Genomic DNA, 22,379 nt, shown 5'->3' with positions numbered 1-22,379 from the left:
TCTCAATATTATGAAACACAAGCCCTCCGTTGTACAGAAACACCCAGGAAGGATATCTAATTCCAGGAGTCAGAACAGACAGTGAACATGTCAGATGTCAAGAAGTCCTTTGTAGAGAAGAGACATAAATAAGTACTGGAGAACAAGTAGACGCGGGATTCATTAGGGAGTGTGCCAATAAGTTAAAGCACAACGCAGATAACAAGACAGCACATACATAATTTATTGTGACCAAATCCTCCAACCTGATGACAAGTGCCAAGAAAAGAAGGTGAGGCTGAAAAGACCTCGTATCCAGTTCCATGGTGCGTATGGTTTTGTACTCAATTCTTCAAGGCTAGGAGTGTCTTAACTACTCCAATCGGACACACGCACACGCAGCCCACCAAAGGGCTCACTAAAAGCTTTCATTCGCCAATGTGCGCAGTAAGAAAAAATAAGAGAGAGAAAGTGCTTAGCAGTTTCTACTATGGAATGTTGCTGCCATCGAAAAAAAGAGATGCGTTTGAAAACTGGATGTAAGGAACAAGTCTACTCCGCTGCTTGACTTCCTGCGTACTCAGTTGTCAGGGTAACCGGAAGCTTTCTGTAGGCCACACCCCCATCGACCATAGAGTACCGGAAGAAGCCTGAGCAGAGGAGACCCAAACAGTGGGAAAGTGACTCCGCTGCGGCGTGGTGGGTTCCGAAATGACGACCTTAGTTCTGGATAACGGAGCTTACAACGCCAAAATCGGTTACAGCCATGACAATGTCTCGTAAGTGGTCGTCGTCCCCGAGGGACAGGACATGTACGCCTTGTGGTTTGACAGACTGTGCTGATCCACAGACGCCATCGCGTGGCTCCAGCCTCAGTCAAAGGATGCTCAATTTCGAGCTGGGTTGATTGGTTGGTTTGATGCTTTGAACTGAAACCGATTTTGTTTTTTGTTTGAGGCCGCGGGGCTCCGGAGCTGGAATGTGTGTTTCTTTTGGTAACAGGAAATAGGCTTCTCGAGATTGAGGGGACCAAAGTTTATGAAATTTCAGAAATAATGGGCAACGTTTTGGGCATGCTCCCCCATTGGAGGAGCACACTTAAAGGTTTGCTTCGGATCCTCAAAAGGTTCAATGCCCTCCCCAACCTCCCAAATAGCAAAACCCACATTATTAGAGGCCAGGGAGTTTGAAGGCATTGGGCAGGCAACTTGAATAACGTGGTTGGTAAAATCAGGAACGCTTCGGTGGCATCTTAAGATGTGTTTTGTAAAATGTATGTTTGAATAAATAGTAGATTTTTCTCAGTGCTAGAACTGAAACCTAAGACCTTGCATAGATAAGTAGCACCTTCCCACATAGCTACACCACCTTCAGATCCTCCTGCCTCCACCTCCTCCTGATTTTAAGATTACAGCTGAGGGCCACTACTTCAGGATTAAGTGGGCATTTGACTGAATTTTTTTTTTTTTAATGCTAGGTGTTGAACTCTTGCACAATGAGCAAGCACTGTATTACTTAGCCCAGCTCACATGACCAGATTCTCACAACTTTAGTGGTGATGGAAGCCATTTATTAAAATAAGGCTTCTACGTAAGATTTTTTTTTTCCCCAATAAGAACCAGGTGCATGGGGCTGGAGAAATGGCTCAGCCAGCCCTTTTCTGCTCTTCTAGAGGACCTAGGTTCAATTCCCAGCACCTACATGGCAGCTAACAATTGTCTGTAACTCCAGACCTAAGAGATCCCACACATCCTCCTCTGGCCTCCATAGGCACCAGGCACACACACACACACACTTGATGCACAGACATACATGCAGGAAAAATACCTATGCATATAAATACATAAATAAACAAACAGATGCATGTAAATACATATAGAATCGGTTTTTTGTTTTTTTGTTTTTTGTTTTTTTTTTAATGTGCTGGAGAATGAATCAGCCTAGCACACGTCAGGAAAGTGCTGTACTGCTGAATTACAGGCTCCTCTCCCTTGTAGTTCTTGATGGCCCAGCTGGGCATTGTGTATCCTAAGCTGGTCTCAAACTCATGACTGTCCACCTGTCTCAGCCTCGCGAGTGCTGGATTTATAATAAGCATAACCCACCACTCATGGCTACCTGATCTCTTGTTAAAGATCGAAATCAAGGCCCACAGCCAGACTTTAGAGATCGAGAGACCTTGGAACACTCAGCCCTAAATAGTAGTATCTCCAGCAAATCCTTCCCCTCAGAGCTCAGGGAACCCTGTGGAAGAGGAGACAGAGTGTCAGTGCCAGAGGGGATGGAGGACAGCAAGATAGCAAGGCCTTCTAAATCAACATGAGCAAAGGTCATGAACTCACAGAGACCAAAGCAACATGCACAGGTCTGCATCAGGTCCTGTATGCTTATATTATGGCTTCCAGTTCAGTGCTTTTATGGGATTCCTTAGTTTGGGAATGAGTTGGTCTCTGATTCTTGTGTCTTCTTTTGGGCTCTTTTCCTTCTTTTTTTGTCCTGTCCAACTTAAATGTGATAGTTTTTGGTTTATCTTATTATATTTTATTTTGTTATATTCTTTTTAAAAAATGGATGGATAAGTGAGTGAGTGAATGAATGAATGAAAACCTAGCTTCTAGAGTAAAGGTTAAAAAATGAATTATCATTTGTACCTGCTGGGAGAGGGAAAGTAAGTTTCCTCCAATTGAGGGACGCTGGGTACATAAACCACTCCAGGGCAGGCCTCATGGTCAGGTGTAGTTGATCAATATGTAGTGGACTCCACAGGTTTTGTTGTTGTTTTTGTTGTTGTTTTATGTATGTGTATGTATGTGTGTGTGCTTTTATTTGGTTATAGTTTGGTGGGGTTTTGTGGGGGGAAGGAGTTATAGTTTTGGGGGGGTTATTGTATTGGTTTCTTGGTTTTTTGATAAAGAACTTGAAGTTTGGTGGAGAGGGAGGGGCTGAAGATCTGGAAGGACTTGGGGAAGGGAAAGAATATGATCAAAATATATTTAAAATTAAAAATTGTTTTAATAATAAAAATACAACAAAAAAGAAATGGGGAAGAACATGGCTATAAATTGTTACTTTCTTCCTGAGAACATCTCATCAGTATGTATCATGTCCATGTACTTTGACAACAATTTGTTAGCACTTGAGGAATTGTTTAGAGAGATACTTCTGAAGAGTAAGTACAGGAACACTAAGCCTTATTGTAGACACCATGTCAGTTAAGTATACTAGAACACATCCATGCAATCAACAGACAGCAGGGCAGCTTCTATTAACTGTGGCATTAGGATCAAACCCAGGTCCTTAAGCATGTGCTCTACAACTGAGCCACACCAGTTTCTTCTAAGGGGCCATATCTCACAGGCCAGTTCCCAGCTCCTGGGCAAGTGCTGGTCTTTCCTCTGGTGCCAAATATCTGGGATTACTATATAACACTGTGTCCAGCCCATGCTGATTTTAAAATCAGACCTTCCAAGAACATTTAAACAAGCAGGAGGAAAAAAAAAAAAAGTTGCTAGTGTATAGCAAGTGAGAGTAGGCACAACCTTTTTATGGTATTATCTCAGTATCACGGTGTGTGTACATGAGTGTGTGCATCCATGTGTGGGTATGGTGTGGTCTGTCTTTTTATCTAAATTGTGAGCTCATAGAGATCGGCATCTATCTTTAAAGTGTAACTAGTTCTTAACTTTGTCTTCTGTGGCATAGTGTACCAAAATTTTGAACTTGGTATTAAGAATGTCTACCTTAAAGTTTGAGGGGAAAAAAATAGCTAGACATAAGGACTGCCAGAGACCATAATCTTCAGTCTTGCTAAGGGAACATTTCTCTTTTTTGGTTTTGTTTTGTTTTGTTTTTGTTTTTTTGAGACAGGGTTTCTCTGTGTAGCCCTGGCTGTCCTGGAACTCACTCTGTAGACCAGGCTGGCCTCGAACTCAGAAATCTGCCTGCCTCTGCCTCCCAAGTGCTGGGATTAAAGACATGTGCCACCACTGCCCAGCGGGAACATTTCTTTTTCAATCTTCTTTGTAGTTTTTTTTTTTACAGTGCAGCCTCTGTACTAACTTGTTGTGGTTATAAAATAATTTGTAAAATAGCTGATATTTATATTTATTTTCTATTCTATACTTCTGAACTCCCTCCCTATTGCAGGGATGAGATTCTTTAATTCTCATAAGCTTTTGTTTGCTTACTCTAAATAAGTTAAAATAAAAAGAAAGAAGACCTCTCGCCCATGTAACAGTGGGACCACACCCACCCTATGGGTTCTTTAGGATCCTCTGAGAAAGACCAGGGTTCAGGGCAGAACCTGTTGAACAGTGGCCAGCACCTCGAACTCAACAACCCATAAGTGTTGTCATAGTTACTCAGAGACAATGAGAAATGCTAGTTTGCCTTTTAACTAAAAAGTACTTTTTAGGGATTAAATATTTGGAAAGTAATTCTTTATTTCTTTGCATCTAGGGTTATTCCCAATTGTCAGTTCAGATCCAAAACAGCACGTCTTAAAACATTTACTGCTAACCAGATTGATGAAATAAAAGACCCTTCAGGACTCTTTTACATTCTTCCTTTTCAAAAGGTAATCTAATTGTTTCATTACTAATATTATGAACCTATAATTGTCTGTCTCTCTGTCTGTCTCTGTCTGTCTCTGTCTGTCTCTGTCTGTCTGTCTCTGTCTCTCTCTCTCTCTCTCTCTCTCTCTCTCTCTCTCTCTCTCTCTCTCTCTGTGTGTGTGTGTGTGTGTGTGTGTGTGATATGAGCGTGCCATCCCAGGGCTTGTGAGCTGGCTCTTCTGTTTTATCTTTATGTCAGTTCTGGGGCTGGGACTCAGGTTGCCAGGCTTGTGAGGAGGGCTTCTTTACTCCCTGAACCACATCTTGCCCTTAACGTCATGTTTAAAAACTACTAAAATATTCTTGGTCATTAAGTTTTTATTTTGTTTTGTTTATTTTATTTTAGGGATACTTGGTGAATTGGGATGTCCAACGACAAGTTTGGGATTATCTTTTTGGAAAAGAAATGTATCAGGTAACAAGTTAGAGTATGTATTAAAATCTATTTCTGTGTTTTAATTCAAATGAAAAATGGGGACTTACATTCATAAACTTGCATGTTAACATTTATAAACTTATAGTTATATGTATGTAAGGCACTTGGATATAGATTTCCTAGATTTAATTTATTTACTTTTGGAGAGAGAGTCTTACCAAGTTGTCCTGGCTGGGCTGAGGCTTGCTATGTAGAACTGAGCTGCCTGGAACTCTGCTTTCTGAGTGCTGGTATTAAAGGTTTACACCACCACACTTAGTATGAGCGTCTGAGTATTTAGAAAACATAACTAATTAAAACCTCTGGGCTGGAAACTAAGTGCAGTACAGATAATCTTTGTGAAGCTCAATATTAGATTTTTACTTCCTGCTTCTACTGTTCCTCTGCGTATGCTAGGGAATGAAACCCATGACATGTTGTGTGCTGGGTGCCTCCTTTACCACTCAGCCGCATCCCCAGCCCAATATTTCCACCATTACCAGACATATACCATCCTCTTTCTGTTTCCCAAAGAGATATGTTTGCCTCGGACTATGTGGTTGGTACAAGAATTTTGGTTGCTTTTTTAAAAAAAGATTTTTTAAAAAATTTTATTTGTGTGTGTGTGCGTGTGCGTGTGTGTGTGTGTGTTTGCCTGTATGTAAGTGTGAGTATATGCCACGTGTGCATAGATGCCCACAGAGGCCATGGAAAGTGTTGGATCCTTTAGAGCTGCAGATGGTTGTGAGCCACCTTGTGTGGATGCTGAGAACTGAATTCCAATCCTCTGGAGGAGCAGCAAGCTCTCTTGATCCCTCTCTTCAATCTCGAAAATGCTGTGATTATTTTCCTTGGATTGATTTCATTTACTTTGTGTGTATGGGTATTTCCCCTGCACACATGTCTATATACCACAGGCATGTAGTACCCATAGAGGCTAAAGAGGGTGACAGATCCCCTGGCTGGGATTTGAACCTGGGTTCTCTGGAAGAACACCCAGTGCTCTTAACCTCTGGACAATCCCACTAGCCCCAAATTTTATGTCTTCTATTACTGTAGTGTAACAAGCTGAGAGGATGGTCAAATTTTAATCTACCCCAAGGTTATGGAAAAACTCTCCCCCTGTCACCCATGATACTGAAAGGAAAGAAGCCTAAAGGAAAATGAAACCTAGACCATCTAGTTTCCAGGCACCTTCACTCAGGCTAACCCTGAAGACAAGGAGCTCTGGATAAAGCTTGTAGACACTATCAGAACTCATCCGTAAGAACAGCCCTTACTGGCGGAGCTCAGGGGTCCAGAACCTGAACTGTAAATTACCAGTGCAGAAGGGCAGAGGATAAGAGACCAAACAAGGTTCCATGTGTACTGCTGAGGTTTCTGCAGGTAACAGTCCTCCAGAGAGACCTCTGGATACCTCTTGCCTTCTTCCTGTTTATAACAGAACAATATGGCTCCACTACTTGGGTTGCTCTGGCCCTCACTTTTGTCTTTAATGGTTTGACAGTTGGGCAGTCCCATGTTGATTTTATTTTATTGAGGTAAGATTGCAACTAGATTCCCTAAGTTCAAATCCTAGGTATGGCCCTAAGTGACTCTATGAACCTGGGTAGCACATTCAGTTTTTCTGTGACTCTGTTCATGTATTAAATGAGGATTACAGTCAGTATTATTATTGTGAAGATTAGATAATTTGTTTATTACATACACACATACATACACATACCATTTTTTATGATAATCACTATAGATTATAAAACTTTTGGGTTTTTTTTTCTCCCATAGGTTGATTTTTTAGATACTAATATTATTATAACAGAACCATATTTTAACTTCACTTCAATCCAAGAATCAATGAATGAAATCCTATTTGAAGAATATCAGTTCCAAGCAGTATTAAGAGTAAACGGTAAGTTAAAAGGCTTTATTGAAATTAAATTATGAGTAAGGTTATAAGTGGAGTAAAGAAACTCAAGGTCCTGAGAACTAGGTGGCAACTCTTAGGTCCAAAAGAAATAAAACACAGAATTGTTATTTTAGGCATAGAACTTTAGTTTGGTCAAGTGGCACAGGCGTAAAATTCTAGCAGCTTGGAAGGCTGGGGCAGGAGGACTGAGAAGTCACAGTTTGTCTAGACTGCAGACTGAGTATAAGGCCAATCTAAGCAACTTGGCATTAGTCTGCCGGACAGTAGAAAGAGGCGAAGTCGTGAGTTCCAGGTCTACCAAACTGTAGAGTTAGCTTCCGTCTCTGGTTCCTTCTTCCATATTAACGCCTGCAAGTGACAAAAGAAAAAGATTGCATTCTTTTCTTTCTCTACCTACCACATAAGTGCGACTTTTAAAAATTGAAACATTGACATCTTAAGACAGTTATAAAGGAACTGAAGAGATGGCTCAGTGGTTTAGACCACCTTCTGCTTGCGTCCCAGAACCAATGGTAGGCAACTTCAACCACTTGTAACTCCGGCCTCTGCAGGCACCTGCACTCACATGTGCAGACACATAATTAAAATTAAGTCTAAAAAGAAGATAATTATACATACAATTTAATTTTTTTAATGAAAGCCTTTTTTGTTGTGGTTTGTTGTGTGGTTTTATTTTGGGGTGTTTTGTTTGTTTTGAGACAGGGTTTCTCTATAGCCCTTGCTGCCCTGGATCTCACAGAGTCCAGCTGTCTTTCCGAGAGTGCTGGGATCAAAGGCGTGCACCACCACACTTAGCTTAAAGGCAGCTTTTTGTTGTTGTTGTTTGTGTCTGCCTAGTTTGCTCCTTTTCTTTATTGTTTTAAAGGCCTAGCGTACTATATGTTCATCTATATACTATACTATATGTTGTTCTTCCCTTCGGCATCTGTTAACAGCTGGCGCTCTCAGCGCGCACAGGTACTTCCGCGATAACCCTTCTGAGCTGTGCTGCATCATCGTCGACAGCGGCTATTCCTTCACGCACATTGTTCCTTACTGTAGAAGCAAAAAGAAAAAAGAAGCAATTATTCGGTGAGCTACATTTGTTATTTTCTTTCTCCTTTTATGTCACTTGCCTGCTGTTTCTTAGGATGAAATATGTGATAACTGAACCAAAGTTGGTTTCTCCGCTTTTAGGATAAACGTGGGTGGAAAGCTCTTAACGAACCATCTAAAAGAGATCATATCCTACAGGTAATCCTGGGCTTTGAACTTGGGGAGGATGAGGTACCACCATACCCAGCTAGAGGTTGGCTAAATTAAAAAAAAAAAAAAAAAAAGCCAAGCAGTAGTGACGTACGCCTTTAATCCCAGCACTTGGGAGGCAGAGGCAGGCGGATTTCTGAGTTCAAGGCCAGCCTGGTCTACAGAGTGAGTTCCAGGACAGCCAGGACTATCCAGAGAAACCCTGTCTTGAAAAACCAAAAAGGGGAAAAAAAAAAAATGGGGCTGGAAAGATGGCTCAGAGGTTAAGAGCACTGGCTTCTCTTCTAGAGGACCCTGGTTTGATTCCCAGCACCTACATGTTAGGCTAACAACTGTTCATAACTCTAGTTGCAGTCCTGTTCTCTGGTCCGTGTGGAGAGTAAACACAAGGGAACAGACATATATGCAAGCAAAATACATATATATAAAATAAAAATAAATGTTTAAAGATAATATAAATGATTCTTTAAAGTTATGTTCAATTGCTGCTCATTTCAAATTTTATCCATTTGTAAACTGCATTGTGTGTGTGTGTGTATTGTTATGTGTGCATGTATGTGCCTCCATGATATATATTTCTGTTCTGTTAGGCAGCTGCATGTTATGGATGAAACTCATGTGATTAATCAAGTGAAAGAAGATGTATGCTATGTGTCTCAGGATTTTTATAAAGACATGGACATTGCCAAGTATGTATAATGATAATCCGTTATTTGGGAAATTGATTTTCAGGTGATGGTAACAATGAAGTTTCATAAATCTTCTTTGTCTTTAAGGTTAAAAGGAGAAGATAATACAGTGATGATTGACTATGTTCTGCCTGACTTCAGTACAATCAAAAAGGGCTTTTGTAAGGTAACTTATATTTCTCTTTTGTTTTGTTATTTTATTTGGTGTATTGTGTGGGGGTATTTTGCTTGCATGTGTGTCTGTCCACTATGCATGTGCAGTGCCCTCAAAGGCCAGAGGAGGGTGTCTAATTCCCTGGGACTGGAGTTACCGACAGTTGTGAGCCACTGCGTAAGTGCTTGGAATCGAACCTGGGTTCTCTAGAAGAACAGTCAATGCTCTTAATTGCTAAGCTGTCTCTCCCGCAGCTGTAAGGTGATTAAAAACAAAATCCTTTATAATATCTTCTTAAGTGACAACCTCAGCCAGATTTGCAATGCATTTCACATCTAGCTAGATTGGCAGGGTATTACAGTGCTGGTCTTCCTTCCCTTCTTCCTTTCTTTTCTTCTTCTTCTTCTTTTTTTTTTTTTAAATATATTTGTTTATTATATATGAGTACACTGTTGCTGTTTTCAGACACACCAGAAGAGGGCATCAGACCTCATTACAGATGGTTGTGAGCCACCATGTGGTTACTGGGACTTGAACTCAGGACCTCTGCAAGATCAGTCAGTGCTTTTAACTGCTGTGCCATCTCTTTAGCCCGTAGCCATTTCTTTAGGCACAAGTAGATAAATAAGTTCATTTCTCAACAAAGTTGTTATGAGGGACAAACTCCACTGCATGTTCTCAGTGTTAAAAGGCAGTTTGTCTTGAATGTCAAGATAATTTCCCTTTGTCTTTGATCAGCTCAGGAAAAGACGGTTCTGTGTTGGTGAATGTGAAATCTGACCCTCTAGTTGCTGGCTTGATAAGACTCTTGGGAAATTAAAAATTCCAGACTGAACAGTGGTGGCACACACCTTTAATCCCAGCACTAGGGAGGGAGAGGCACCAGATCTTGTGAGCTTGAGGCTGGCCTGGTCTACAGAGTGAGTTTCCAGGACAGCTAGAGCTACAAAGAGAAACCACGACCACTACCACCAACAATATAAAATTTCATTCAGAGATGTAAGGAGATGGGCTGGAGAGATGGCTCAGCAGTTAAGAGCACTGACTGCTCTTGCAGAGGTCCTGAGTTCAATTTCCTGCAATTACATGGTGACTCACAGCCATCTGTAATGGGATCCAATGCCATCTTCTGGTGTGTCTGAAGACAGCTGCAGTGTATTTGTACACGTTAAAGGAAGGAAGGAAGGAAGGAAGGAAGGAAGGAAGGAAGGAAGGAGTATAAAAGGAGACATGCGAGTATTCATCTAGAATGTGGGAAATTGAGTATCTAATAATGTATTCGTATAATAAACAGTAATGAAAACAACGTAGAGCTACGTGTTTAGCATGGCTCCACCCCAAAAGTAATGTTTAATAAGAAACAATCAATAGAAAGATGTGCATACTTTCAGTGTACATACATTATTTTATTTTGAGTACAGCAACAATAGCTTAGTTTTGTATAGTTTCAAAAGATTGTATGAGTGATGAACATTGGATTTTAAAAAACATGATAATTTATTTGTCAAGTTGCATCAAGCTGTTTAATGGGTATTTGTATTTTATGTAAGTATTTGTACTTAGCAGGCCAGAAATCTTTTGCTTCCCCCCCACACACACACACACATTATAGAGGTGAAATACAGATCAGAATTCAGAAAGGAAAATTGCCCCAAACATTTCGACTGCAGAGCTGTCTCATTAGTCACACTGGACCATCTGCACGTTTTATATCCAATTATAATCACAATTGAGTGATGATAAGAGATGCATTGGAGAACATGACACAATGGTAAAGTTGTCAGTTCTGCAGAGATGGCACCTGTGTCGTGTCACAGTGATTTCTAGTCTCTCCCAACCTGGCAGATACTGGAGTCATGAGGTCATTAAAATCTGTGTGGTTTTGTTCTTCTTCCCAGGAGTTTTTAGTTCCTAAGTCAGAAAACTTAATTTTTTTTTTCTGCATAATGGACAGCCAACTAGGAATCTTTTCCTCTTTAAGAACGTTTCTCCCTCCATGTGAGTGGCATGCCATTATATTATCAGACATGATCATCTGAGCACTGTTATTTCTTCCTTGTTTTCTCAGATCAGCACCTGCTCAGTGAGTCAGCATCGGTGAGGTTGTCCTCGCAGTTGACCAGTATTTGTTCTCTGTGCCGGGGGAGGGGTGGGGTGGGAGGTGACACACTGACAGACAGTCAGACACAGCACAAGAAACAAGTGTCTGATCTGTGACCTTGCAGACAGTCGGGTTGGAGCCTGTACCTCTTGAGCTTCATACAGACTGCTTGGCTTTGGCCTGGATGGCTTGGTGCCTTGACCTGAGTGGGCCTGGCAAGGGAGTGAAACAATGTGGAACCTCAGCACAGCAAGGAAGAGTTCGGGAGTTTCAGTAGGAGGATCTGTTACAGCAGTCTCAGGCTGGAAACATCTGAGAGGAGAAAGCCGTAGTTGCTAGTTTTTGCACACACCGACCAATCATTAGGCAAGCCTCATTCTTGGATCAGAGGGAGACGTTGCCATTTGCAAGCCTGACACTTAAGGGGAAGGCTTTGCCAGTTCCCCGTGTGTTGTGGCATCGGTCCTTTACATGGCAGTGTCTATATCCATGGCATTCACTCAGGGCTCCATCCGCTCCTTACAGTCACTCGGGCTTCCTAGGTGCCTCATACTGTCAATGGCTTTCGTGTGTAATGCACGCTTTACCAAATGAAAACATAAAGTTAGTTGAATTGGACTCTTGCTAAATGAACTATTATAATAACTATATTTTAAAACAATATCTTACTCTTTATTGATAAATTAAAAAATTTATGCCTTATATACAATCATGTTTAGTCATTTATATGAAAGTTACATTGTATATGTAGTAAGCTTAATTTTAAAATTTGAGTTCCTTTAATACTTGATTTTGTTGTTTCCTGCTAGGAAAACAAAGACATATTTATAATATTAGAAAAACACTAAATGACATAAATGTCTGTGAGCCTTTGTCATTTGTATCTTAGTTAGGGTTTCTGTTGCTTTGAAGAGACACAGCAACTCTTATAAAGGAAAACTTTTAACTAGGACTGGCTCACAGTCTGTTATTGTCATGGCAGGAAGCATAGTGGCACACAGCAGACATGGTGCTGGAGAAGGAACTGAGAGTTGTACATCCAGATCAGCAGGCAGCAGGAAGAGTCAGTGTCACTGGGCCTGGCTTGAGCATCTGAGACCCTGCAAGTCACCCCCAGTGACATACTTCCCCTGACAAGGTCATACCTCCCAGTAGTACCTCTCCTTGGTGACAAAGCATTCAATCTATGAGGCTGTGTGGGCCATCCTGTTTAAACCACCACACTTAGAATACTGTTGATCTGAACTGGGATACATTAGTCAGGAATGCTAGGGAAATATGAAGCTTTGATTTCCTCCTGCTGATAAAAAGAACAATAACAACAAATAGAGAAATAAGATTTATAGTATCATTGGACAAACAACAGAAATTCTGATTTTACAGAGGATGCCTGCTTAAGTATAAATTGTCAAACCTAAATTAAGAATATTTCTTTATCTTTAGTGAATACCACTCTCTGCAGAAACTGACAGTTTCTTTAATGGTACTGGAAATCAATGTATGGGGGCCATTCAGTTCAGTAAATCACAGACTTCTCTGACCAGCTCCTCACATCCTTCTAAATCCCTTCACTTGCCTATGTCTAAAAAAAGGTTTTGGAATTGTACTCTTGAAAACAGAAACTCCTTGTCCTTCCAGATTACATATTAATGACTAATGGCATTCGTGCTGACATTCAGCAAGGACACTGAGTGCTGGCTCCTTTCCCTGGTTAGATATTTGGTCAGTCAGCCTGATCAGCATCTGTAAATCAGGGCTTTAAAACAGCCATAAACCTTTAATGTCCTTCAGTCTGTATTGGCCTCAGGTAGTTCTCCAGAATTGAAAAAATGAATTATCCTTTAAATTCAATTTAGTGTGTGTTTGCTTTGCTTTTTCTTCTTTTATTTGTCTTTTTTTTTTTTTTTTCCTTTGAACAAGGTCTCATACTGTAGCCTAGGCTAGCCTCAGACTTGCACAATTCTTCTGCTTCAGCCTCCCACATGTTGGGATTACAGGTGTATACAACATACCAGGCTGTGGTAGTTTGAATACGCTTGGCCCATGGGAAGTGACACTATTAGGAGTTGTGGCCTTATTGGAGGAGGTGTAGCCCTGCTGGAAGAAGTGTGTCACTGTGGAGCCAATGCTTTGAGGTCTCATATGTATGCTCAAGTCTGGCCAGTGTGATCCAGGCTCTTCTCATAGCTGCCTGGGGAAGACAGTGCCCTTCTGGCTGCCTTTGGATCAAGATGTAGAACTCTGGCTCTTCCAGCACCATGTCTGCCTGGATGTTGCCGTGCTTCCTGCCATGATGATAATTGACTGAGTCTCTGAAACTGTAAGCCAGCCCCAGTTAAATGTTAACCTTTATAAGAGTTGCCTTGGTCGTGGTATCTCTTCACAGCAATGAAACCTTAACTAAACACAGGCTTAAGGTCAGTTGTAAGTTAATTAGTAAATTTATAGAGAATCTTTTCCCTTTCACCTAAGACAGGGCGCTACTTCTTGTATGGAGACTACTACTATTTTTCTTACTACAAAGTTTATTTAATTGGTTAGATGTGACTTATATTTATAGTTTTCTATGTTTTCCTGGGAATATTGTCTAATTATCTGGAAAGTTTTGTTTAAAATTTACGCTATGGACAGAGTGTTCCCAAATGATATCAGGCTGAATCATTTGTATCCAGGCTATATTGTAAGGGAATACTTCCGGTGTGCTTTGAGCTGCTATGATAGACCTTGAGTAAGGCACATGACCTTCCTGAGCCCAATGAATGAAATTCATTCATGAATGAGATTAATACCTTGAATGAAAGGCAAAATGCATATTGCTAGTGTTATGTGAGACTTGTGGAATAAAGCACATACAGTGTCTAATGCAGTTAATGACACTGTGTTATTTTGCAAGCTACTGCCCAGGAATGTATTGAACACCTACTATATACAAGGGACCATGTGGTGTACTAGGCAGTGCCTATGTGATGAACACTGTAGGTTGGGGAAGACTACATGTGTATGAAGGAAACAACATATATACATATATATGTGTCCTTGCACATATATGTGTGTATATTCACATAGATTACTCAGTAATATATACATTTTCACATATTTTGAGTGTGTTGTGGTGGAAAACTGCATCTATCAGCTGGATGGAGTGAGTGACCGAAGCTGAATCTGTAGGAAATGGTGACTGTAAGACTGAACAGGAGCATCGTTTTATTGATGTGGATCACAGCCCACTGACTAGGGAGGTTAGCAGAACATCAAGAAGAGAATGGGCCTGATCATGTAAAGTTTGTGTTTGCTATCTAGACCCAATACAAGCTGCCATTAAAGGGAACATTTCAGCAATGTAAAGTGTGTCTTTGTCTAATTCTTTGGAAATGGATCGTTTATTGTTTGAGACTTTCACGCATGCATTTAATGCCTTTTCAGACCCTCTGTCCTTACTACCAGTTTTCCTTCCTAACAAAATGTGCTGTATTTTTTTTTAACGGAATCTACTTAGTGCTGCCCATGTGTGCATGGGTGTAGGCCATCTCCTGGAGCATGACAGCCACATGTGCAAGTGTGGCTTCATCACATGTCCACCTCTGAAGTAGGGGAATGATGGAGATAGGGGTGGGAACACAGGACAGCAGATACTATTACTGCCTCATGGGAGACTTGTGGAATTATTTATTTATCTAGCAATGGAATCACTGTACAATTACAGATCAACTGTGTAGTTTCCTCTTCTGTGTTCTCCTTTCCTTTCTTTTAAAAACACACAGAATAGCTGGTAGATTGTCTGCAGGGTGGGATTGCCATAGGAACGTTGATTTTTTTTTTTTTTTTTTTGAGACAGCTCCCACCACCCACCCTCAACACCTGTCCTGGAACTCATTATTTAGCCCAGGCTGGCCTCAAATTCACAGAGATCCCCCTGCCTCTACCTCAAGCTAATTTTCATTTGTATACTAAGACAACAGGAGAGAAAACACATTTTCTAATTTTGGGAAATCATAAGACTTCTAATAAGAAGGTGGTTACTCTACTAGCATCATGTATTTCTAATTATTATTTGTCGTATGAACAAGGAAATGTAGCTCAAACTCTTTATCTTGCTTTGCTTTAAGCCCAGAGAAGAAATGGTGCTGAGTGGGAAGTATAAATCCGGGGAACAGATTCTTCGCCTTGCCAACGAGAGATTTGCTGTTCCAGAAATACTCTTTAACCCCTCTGACATTGGCATTCAGGAGATGGGGATCCCAGAAGCCATTGTCTATTCAATTCAAAACCTACCCGAAGGTACGTTGATGGTTAAAGTGTTAGAGAAGTAGTTTTGGAAAACCATAAGCACGGTACCGTTTCATAAGTCATTTAAAGAAATAATGTCTGTATTATTGGCAGAAATTTCCAGATCCTGTAATGCATTTAAATAATTCTTGGTTGATTTGTTTTGGATTATAAATTGTATTTTGAAAAGGTTATTATGGCCTATTTAAGCGTGAATATATCTTTCTTTAAGTATTAAATTGCTCTATTCATTTTAGAAAAGTCTATTTATTTGCATATTTATTTATTTATTTGGGCACAGTCTTGCTATGTAGCTCAGATGGGTGTAGAACTCACGATCTCCCTGGTTCAGGCTCCTTAATATTAGAATTATAGGTGTGTACTAGAAGGCTTGACTGAAAGTTTTAACCTAAATTTACATAGAATTGAAATTTAAAGGTTTTAATGGGTTGCTTTTTCAGCAGTTTATAAGACTGATTTATTTATTCTATGATATTTAGAATGACAGGATTCCTTTTTTTTTTTTCCTCTTTTCTTTCTCTCGTTTTTGCTTTTTTGAGACAGGGTTTCTCTTTCTCTGTGTAGCACTGGCTGTCCTGATTCTGTAAAACAGGGTACCCTCTAATTCACAGGTCCGCCTGCCTCTGCCTCCAAGGTATGCATCACCGCCACCAAGAAATCTGGATTACTTTTAATAAGATAACAGGAAGATGTCCCAGGCCTTTGTATATGAGCCTGACGGCCTGAGTTAATTTCTCAGAACTTACATAAAGGTGGAAGGAGAGAACCAGTGTTACAGGATTGTCCTCTGACCCCTATACTTGTTCTGTGGCATGAATGTCTCCCCTATCGTGTGCGTGTATGTGTTTGTGTGTGTGTGCGTGCTTGCATGCACAGGTACGCCTATAATAATAATAACAAAATCAAGATGACTGGAGTATAGTGACATCTGGATTTTTTTTTATAAGTTAAGTGTCCTCGAGTTTAAGAGTACTTTCATATGCTGCCTTTCTACTTTAAAAGTGTATTTGTTTATATACGTGTGTGTGTGTGTGTGTGTGTGTGTGTGTGTGTGTGCGTGCGTGCGTGCGTGCCTGCCTGCCTGCCTGCCTGCCTGCCTGCCTGTCTGTCTGAGTTCATGTGTGCCACATGCATGCAGGTGTTCAGAAGGCAGATGATGCCCTGGCTGCTGGCAATTGCAACCCGGCAGATGTGAGAACTGAACTCTGGAGATTTGGAAGAGCAGTAAATTCTCTTGGCTATAGAGCCATCTTCTCCAGCCCTTTCTCCCTTCTCTGTAAGGAACAGTCATGGCACCAGAAGAAATCCAGTGTGCACAGTGTATTCTGCCCTCACTGAGAACAAAGTCAGTCCACCTGTTGCATGGCTGTTCAGTTGTGACATATCGTATCAACACAGGGCTAACATAAGGCAACTTTACCTTGATGAATAGAAGCAGTAGGCGTGAGATGGCCAGTGCCTATTATTTCTTGGGTTTTCCAGTTGTGCTCTAGGGTTTTTTTTGTTTGTTTTCTTTTGTTTTGTTTTAAAGATTTATTTATTTATTTATTTTATTTATGTGAGTACACTGTAGCTGTCTTCAGACACATTAGAAAAGGACATCAGATCTTATTACAGATGGTTTCCAGCCACCATGTGGTTGCTTGGAATTGAACTCAGGACCTCTGGAAGAGCAGTCAATACTCTTAACTGCTGAGCCATCTCTCCAGCCCTGAGCTCTAGGTTTTTAATACTGGTGTACCTTGTAATGCCTAGTGTTTGCCACTGTGTGCCTTTAGTGTCTTTGTTCACTCCTGCCGTCTTTGTTTAAAGGCTATACAGATTATGAGTGTTTTCCCATCAATGATGTGTATTGTACAGTAGGAATATCTGTTTTAGTGTGAGAATATAGAAATTTGGATTAGCAAGTTAAAAACATGAGGAAGGCCGTTTTATTTCGGAAGTTTATAAGCTCATCTCTGGTAAAGACCCTCTTCATTTTAGGAAAGAAGAATGACAATTGTGATTTAGTGTCCACTGCAGAAAGTTGTTGATATATGGCTTCCATGCAATATAATTGGTAGTCAATAGTTCACCCACCTTAGTGTTTTGTTTTAAAGACCTGTGAGGTCACATTTCACTGTCTGTAGTGTCTCCACCCGTGTACACTATTGCCTTGTGGTAAGTCTTAAAATGTATCTTTGTGTGCTGGAGCAGGTCTGTAATCCTGGTACTCTAGGGAATGAGGCAGGAGAATTACAGTTCAAGGCCATTCTGTCCTATATAGTAGGGCCTTGTCTTAACCAGCAGCAACAAAATCTTAATAGTGAACACAAGAAAAAAAGTCTTAACAACGGACTCCCAGGTTGCTTGGTTTCCCAGCTACACCCTGATTATTACCTGCCCACATGCTCAGCTGAGTCTTTCCAGAGACAAGTAGATTTTCTAACTCTCTTTTTCTTCTTCTCTTTCTTTTCTCTTAAAGAAATGCAGCCACATTTTTTTAAGAACATCGTTTTGACAGGAGGAAATTCCCTTTTCCCAGGATTCAGAGAGCGGGTTTACTCAGAAGTTCGGTGTTTGACACCAACAGACTATGATGTTTCTGTCGTGTTGCCTGAGAAGTAAGTGTTAGTTTATAAGGAAGCCAAACCCAGCAGGACGGGGCTTATGGGAGACGTGACTTTAAAGCTGGACTCGTACAGATACTGCCAGATTTATTCCCCAGCAGGATCCTTGTTCTCTTTCTTTCAAAAATGAAATCTTCATTCTTGAGTGAGGTAGAAGAGATGGCCATGCTGAGCATGGCACTGACACATGACGGGAGCTCAGTGACAGGAGCTCTTTCCATGTGCGCCTCAGTCTACTGCCAAGGCTTGTTATACATGAAGAAGCCAACCTGTTCCTAATTTATCTTAGATGTCCCTCCCACCTCGAGATAGGTTCTCTCAAGAGTAGAAATCTAAGAATTGTATTATTAGGAGAAGCACTGTCAGTTCATAACTTTGGGAATTTTTTTTATGTCCTAAATGTTTTCAGTGAACCTTTATAGTTAAGTAGACTTGCTTTTTATTAAAATTGTTGTGAAGTCAGGTATGGTGGTGCTTGCCTGTAATCCCAACTTTAGGAATTTAGAGATGGAAAAAGCAGAAGTTCAGTGCCAAGCCTGGCTGCATAGCATGGCAATTTTGAAGGTAGCCTGGTTTCTGCAAGACTGTTAAAAAAAACTGAGAGAAAAAATGTTCATGTCTCCTACATTTTTTATGAGAAAGGACAGATAGTATCATTCCAACTTAGGCTATGAAAGTTAAGGCAGATCTTTAGATCTGTGGGGGTGGCTTATAGATCTGTGGGAGTGGCTTATAGATCTGTGGGAGTGGCTTAAATAGCATCCTACTCCAAGGTTTGCACTGGACATTGGAGAGAGAAGGCCTTGTGAGCCCCTGACTCCTCATGCTCAGTTCATAGCAGGGACCAGAGTAAAGCCCCATTACATTACCTGAGGCAAAGGGCTTCATTTTATTGTTATTGAGTGTATGTGATGTGCGGGCATGGGGGTGTGGATACTCCAGGCGTGTTTGTGGAGGGCATGGGACGACTCTGCGGAGTTGGTTTCCCCTTCTGCCTTTACCTGGGTCCCAGGGATTAAACTCACGTTGTCAGGCTTAGGCAGCAAGAACTTACCCTGTAAGCCAACTACCTCACCTCTCAGAAACAGGACATCTCTTTTTTTATTTGTTTGTTTGAGAGAGTCTCACTGGCTGGTCTGAGACTGTGTAGACCACAGTGGCCTCAAATGCATGGAGATTGTTCTGCCTCTGCCTTTGGATTAAAGGCCTTGGGTAGTATACCGTGGCCAAATCGGGAGTTCTTAGCCAAAAGATTGCCTAGTGTTAGTGGCAGGGTTACTAATGAGATCCTATTCTAATTAAATTTAAATTTACACTAAAATAGTATTTTTCAAAGTCAGTAGTAGTTAATACAAGGTCTTCATCTGTATCATTTTTTTTGTTTATTTGTTTGTTTTTTTGAGACCAGTGTTGCTTGTTATGTAGTTCCAGCAGACCCAAACTGGCCATCATTGAGGTCGTTCCCAGTGCTGGGATCACGGATACGAACACCTATAAAATTTCCATTTGTAGCTAGTAAATCTTAAAATGTTCTAAATTAATCTTTAAATTAAACCCTTATTTAAATCAAAGGATTAAGGAACTGTTATATGCTGGAATAATTTTTGTCAGGAGTAACGTTCATATACTTCCTGACTTTGGATTTTTATCTTGTGTATGCATGCCTGAGGCCAAGGGACTGACACAATTAACTATTGTTCTTCAATTTGAGGAATCAAAATGTGCATTTTTCCTTCCTGAAAAAAATAACATACAGGTACAAATATAAAGATATAAATAAGCCTGTTAATAAAAGGTTGCAGATGCAGTGTGTAAGGACAGTTTTCTTCACCTGTTCTGATCTCAGCTGGGGAAGCGGTAGAGCTGAGTCAGCACAAATCAGGCATGGCTGAGGGCAACAAAACCAAACTGCGTGAGTCACTTGGTCGGGTTTCCCTACTGTCTGGCCTGCCTGGGATTGTCAGCATTGTTTTATAGCAGCCACAGGACAGGCTGAAAGTGGTGCTGAGACAGCTGCTAGGTAACTTAGAACCTCCCAGTTCTGTCTGCTTCAGTTTAGGTCCAGAGTTAGAACAGTTTTCTCTTTACTCATCTACAGCTTCTGTTTATGTTCTGGGTTTCACTAAAAGTAGAGGGGTCATACATAGGGCACACAGGGGAAGAACCAACCCACTGTTTGAACTGGTGAGGAAGAGCTTATCTCTATACCATAAATGAGGCTTTAATAAGTTGAGCAGAACTTTCAGCTGTTAGTTCATAATTAAAATTTGCTCTATAGTTGCCTGGCAGCTGGGTTCATTTGTGTGGTCTCTGTTTCAGCCCTATTACTTACTCCTGGGAAGGAGGGAAGTTGATATCTGAAAATGATGACTTTGAAGATATGGTGGTTACAAGAGAAGATTATGAAGAAAATGGACATAGTGTCTGTGAAGAGAAATTTGATATTTAAGAAACATTTCTGAATGAAAGTCTTGAAAAGTTTATTTCCAAGTTCCTTTTAAAGGAGGTTAAAAACTATGCTACTTTTCATTGTAAGATAAAGTCTTGAACTTATATAAATATTCTGGGTCACAGCTGATGTGCACAGGCTTCTTACATGGGTTATTACAATAAACTCAGCCGTGTTTCATTTAGTAGTTAGACTACTAAACAATACTTATACTGTTCCTGAGAATAGATTGTTTTTCATGAGAAAGTGAAAGGGCAAATGTTTAATTCTTCATACTTGAAAACACAAATTGAAATATCTTACCCATCATTTTTCCCTAGAAAATACTTTGTGTAGTTTTGACTGTACTTAGCTAAAGTATTTACAGACTGGTAAGATTCTGCCGTCTTAGAACTAAGTATTTTATTTAAAGTTTGTTATTCTTATTTGTACATAATAAAATTTGAAAGATCAATATTAAATATGTCTGTGTAATGTTTATTTTTTACTTAGTGTAAGTTTGAAAGAGTACAGATGCCTGTAGTGTTTGTGGTCACCAATATTTTGCAGAAATGTACTACTTTTTTTTTTTAGAAGTTTTTTTTTAATGTCAACATATTAAGATAAGATGCTTAGTGACTCCTCTTGCCGAGCATATTCAAGGCCCTGTGTCTGAGCTCTGCATTTCCAAAGCAATAGCTTTCCAATTTAAGGAATGAGTTGCTAATTTCCTTCAGTTAAAACTTGGCATCTTGGAGAGAACTCAAGGAGAAGTAAAACAAGGCTCATTAAGACTCAAAAACCGAACAACTCAGAAGACCGAAAAAGTCCCTAAAGCTTAGCAGAAGTGGCACAAGGCCTCTTCCTTCCCTGCATGTGTTAACAGTAAGGCCTTCTGAGAACATACTTTCTGACCTGCAAATCATGTAGAGCACTCCAAGGTTTCAGCTTTTTCTGAGTTGTTACCCATGCTGGATGGGCTTTCAGTGACCTGGTGCCTTTGAGACATCTGTGGTGCTATATGTAATCCCGCACCCATATTCCTGTAAGTAACCCCAATAAACTCATTGGTTCACCAAGTTGGAGGGCAATATTGTTACTTTGATCTGTTGTTCCCTATCTGGGATGAGTAGACATTTATATATGCCTCACCCCTGAATAGTGTCACACAACACAGTGAATGGGTCAGAGAAGGTGCTGGGACTACATGAGCGACAGATAAGATTACATGGGGGTCCTGTATCTGTAGACGTCAGAACTATTGGACGTCTACATAAAAAGCATGTGCCCTATCACAAGGCTGGATAGCTGCATGAAGAATGAAACTGCATCCTATCTCTTACTCTGCAATTTCAAATGGATCAAGGACCTCCATGTAAGGCCTGATCCTGGAGTCTGTTACAGGAGAAAGTAGGAAATATGTTGTATTTAGAGGCACGGGAAAGAACTTTCTGAACAGGACCCAGCAGCACAGGCATTAGGACCAACCAGCGGACAAATAGGACCTTGTGAAGTTAAAAACTTTTGTATAGCATAGATCACCATCATTTGGTGAAGAGGCAACCTACAAGAAAGGGAGGAAAAAAAAAAACCTTTGTCAGATGTATGTCTGATGGAGGGTTAGTCTTTAACATACATAAAGGCTTGCACCTCTAATTCCAGCACTCAGGAGGCAGAGACCAGATCTCTGTGAGTTCAATGCCAGCCTGGTCTACAGAGCTAGTTCTAGGATAGCCAAGGCTACACAAAGAAACCCAGTCTACAAACAAACAGAATGAGAAAAATGTCTTACATGTCTATTAGTACTTTGGAAGGGCTATGTTCTTTCTGAAAACAAACAACCCTGTTGTTTCAAATCATTAATGCAAGAGAAAATGCAAACGGAGACACAAGTCAGTGCATGTTGATGCAATTAAGAGAGATCTTTGTGTA

At 40.5% G+C, this 22,379-nt stretch overlaps 1 protein-coding gene across 2 annotated transcripts; it reads left to right on the top strand.

Annotated features, from left to right (window-relative positions):
- The first annotated feature begins 618 nt into the window (after positions 1–618).
- Positions 619–20,929, top strand: Actr6 (actin related protein 6). Of its 2 annotated transcripts, none has more exons than XM_076919949.1 (11): positions 619–758; positions 4,438–4,555; positions 4,939–5,007; positions 6,793–6,916; positions 7,870–8,005; positions 8,111–8,167; positions 8,770–8,868; positions 8,956–9,034; positions 15,230–15,401; positions 17,875–18,013; positions 20,339–20,929. In XM_076919949.1, the coding sequence occupies exons 1-11, from the start codon at positions 691–693 to the stop codon at positions 20,466–20,468; spliced, it is 1,191 nt and encodes a 396-aa protein (XP_076776064.1). In that variant the 5' UTR covers positions 619–690; the 3' UTR covers positions 20,469–20,929. The 2 variants fall into 2 exon arrangements, with proteins under 2 accessions (XP_076776064.1, XP_076776065.1); XM_076919950.1 differs by having other exon boundaries at positions 621–758; positions 4,939–5,020.
- Positions 20,930–22,379: the final 1,450 nt, after the last annotated feature.

This window comes from Arvicanthis niloticus, chromosome 22, assembly GCF_011762505.2.
Source record: "Arvicanthis niloticus isolate mArvNil1 chromosome 22, mArvNil1.pat.X, whole genome shotgun sequence".
NCBI lineage: Eukaryota > Metazoa > Chordata > Mammalia > Rodentia > Muridae > Arvicanthis > Arvicanthis niloticus.
Note: the sequence above shows the minus strand (reverse complement) of the source record. Positions and strands in the feature narration are given on the sequence as shown.

Coding starts and splice junctions, on each gene's coding strand:
- Actr6 (XM_076919949.1), top strand. CDS start 691: ATGACGACCTTAGTTCTGGATAACGGAGCTTACAACGCCAAAATCGGT. Junction 8,006..8,110: donor AAAAAAGAAGCAATTATTCG/GTGAGCTACATT, acceptor CTCCGCTTTTAG/GATAAACGTGGGTGGAAAGC. Junction 8,869..8,955: donor AAAGACATGGACATTGCCAA/GTATGTATAATG, acceptor TTTGTCTTTAAG/GTTAAAAGGAGAAGATAATA.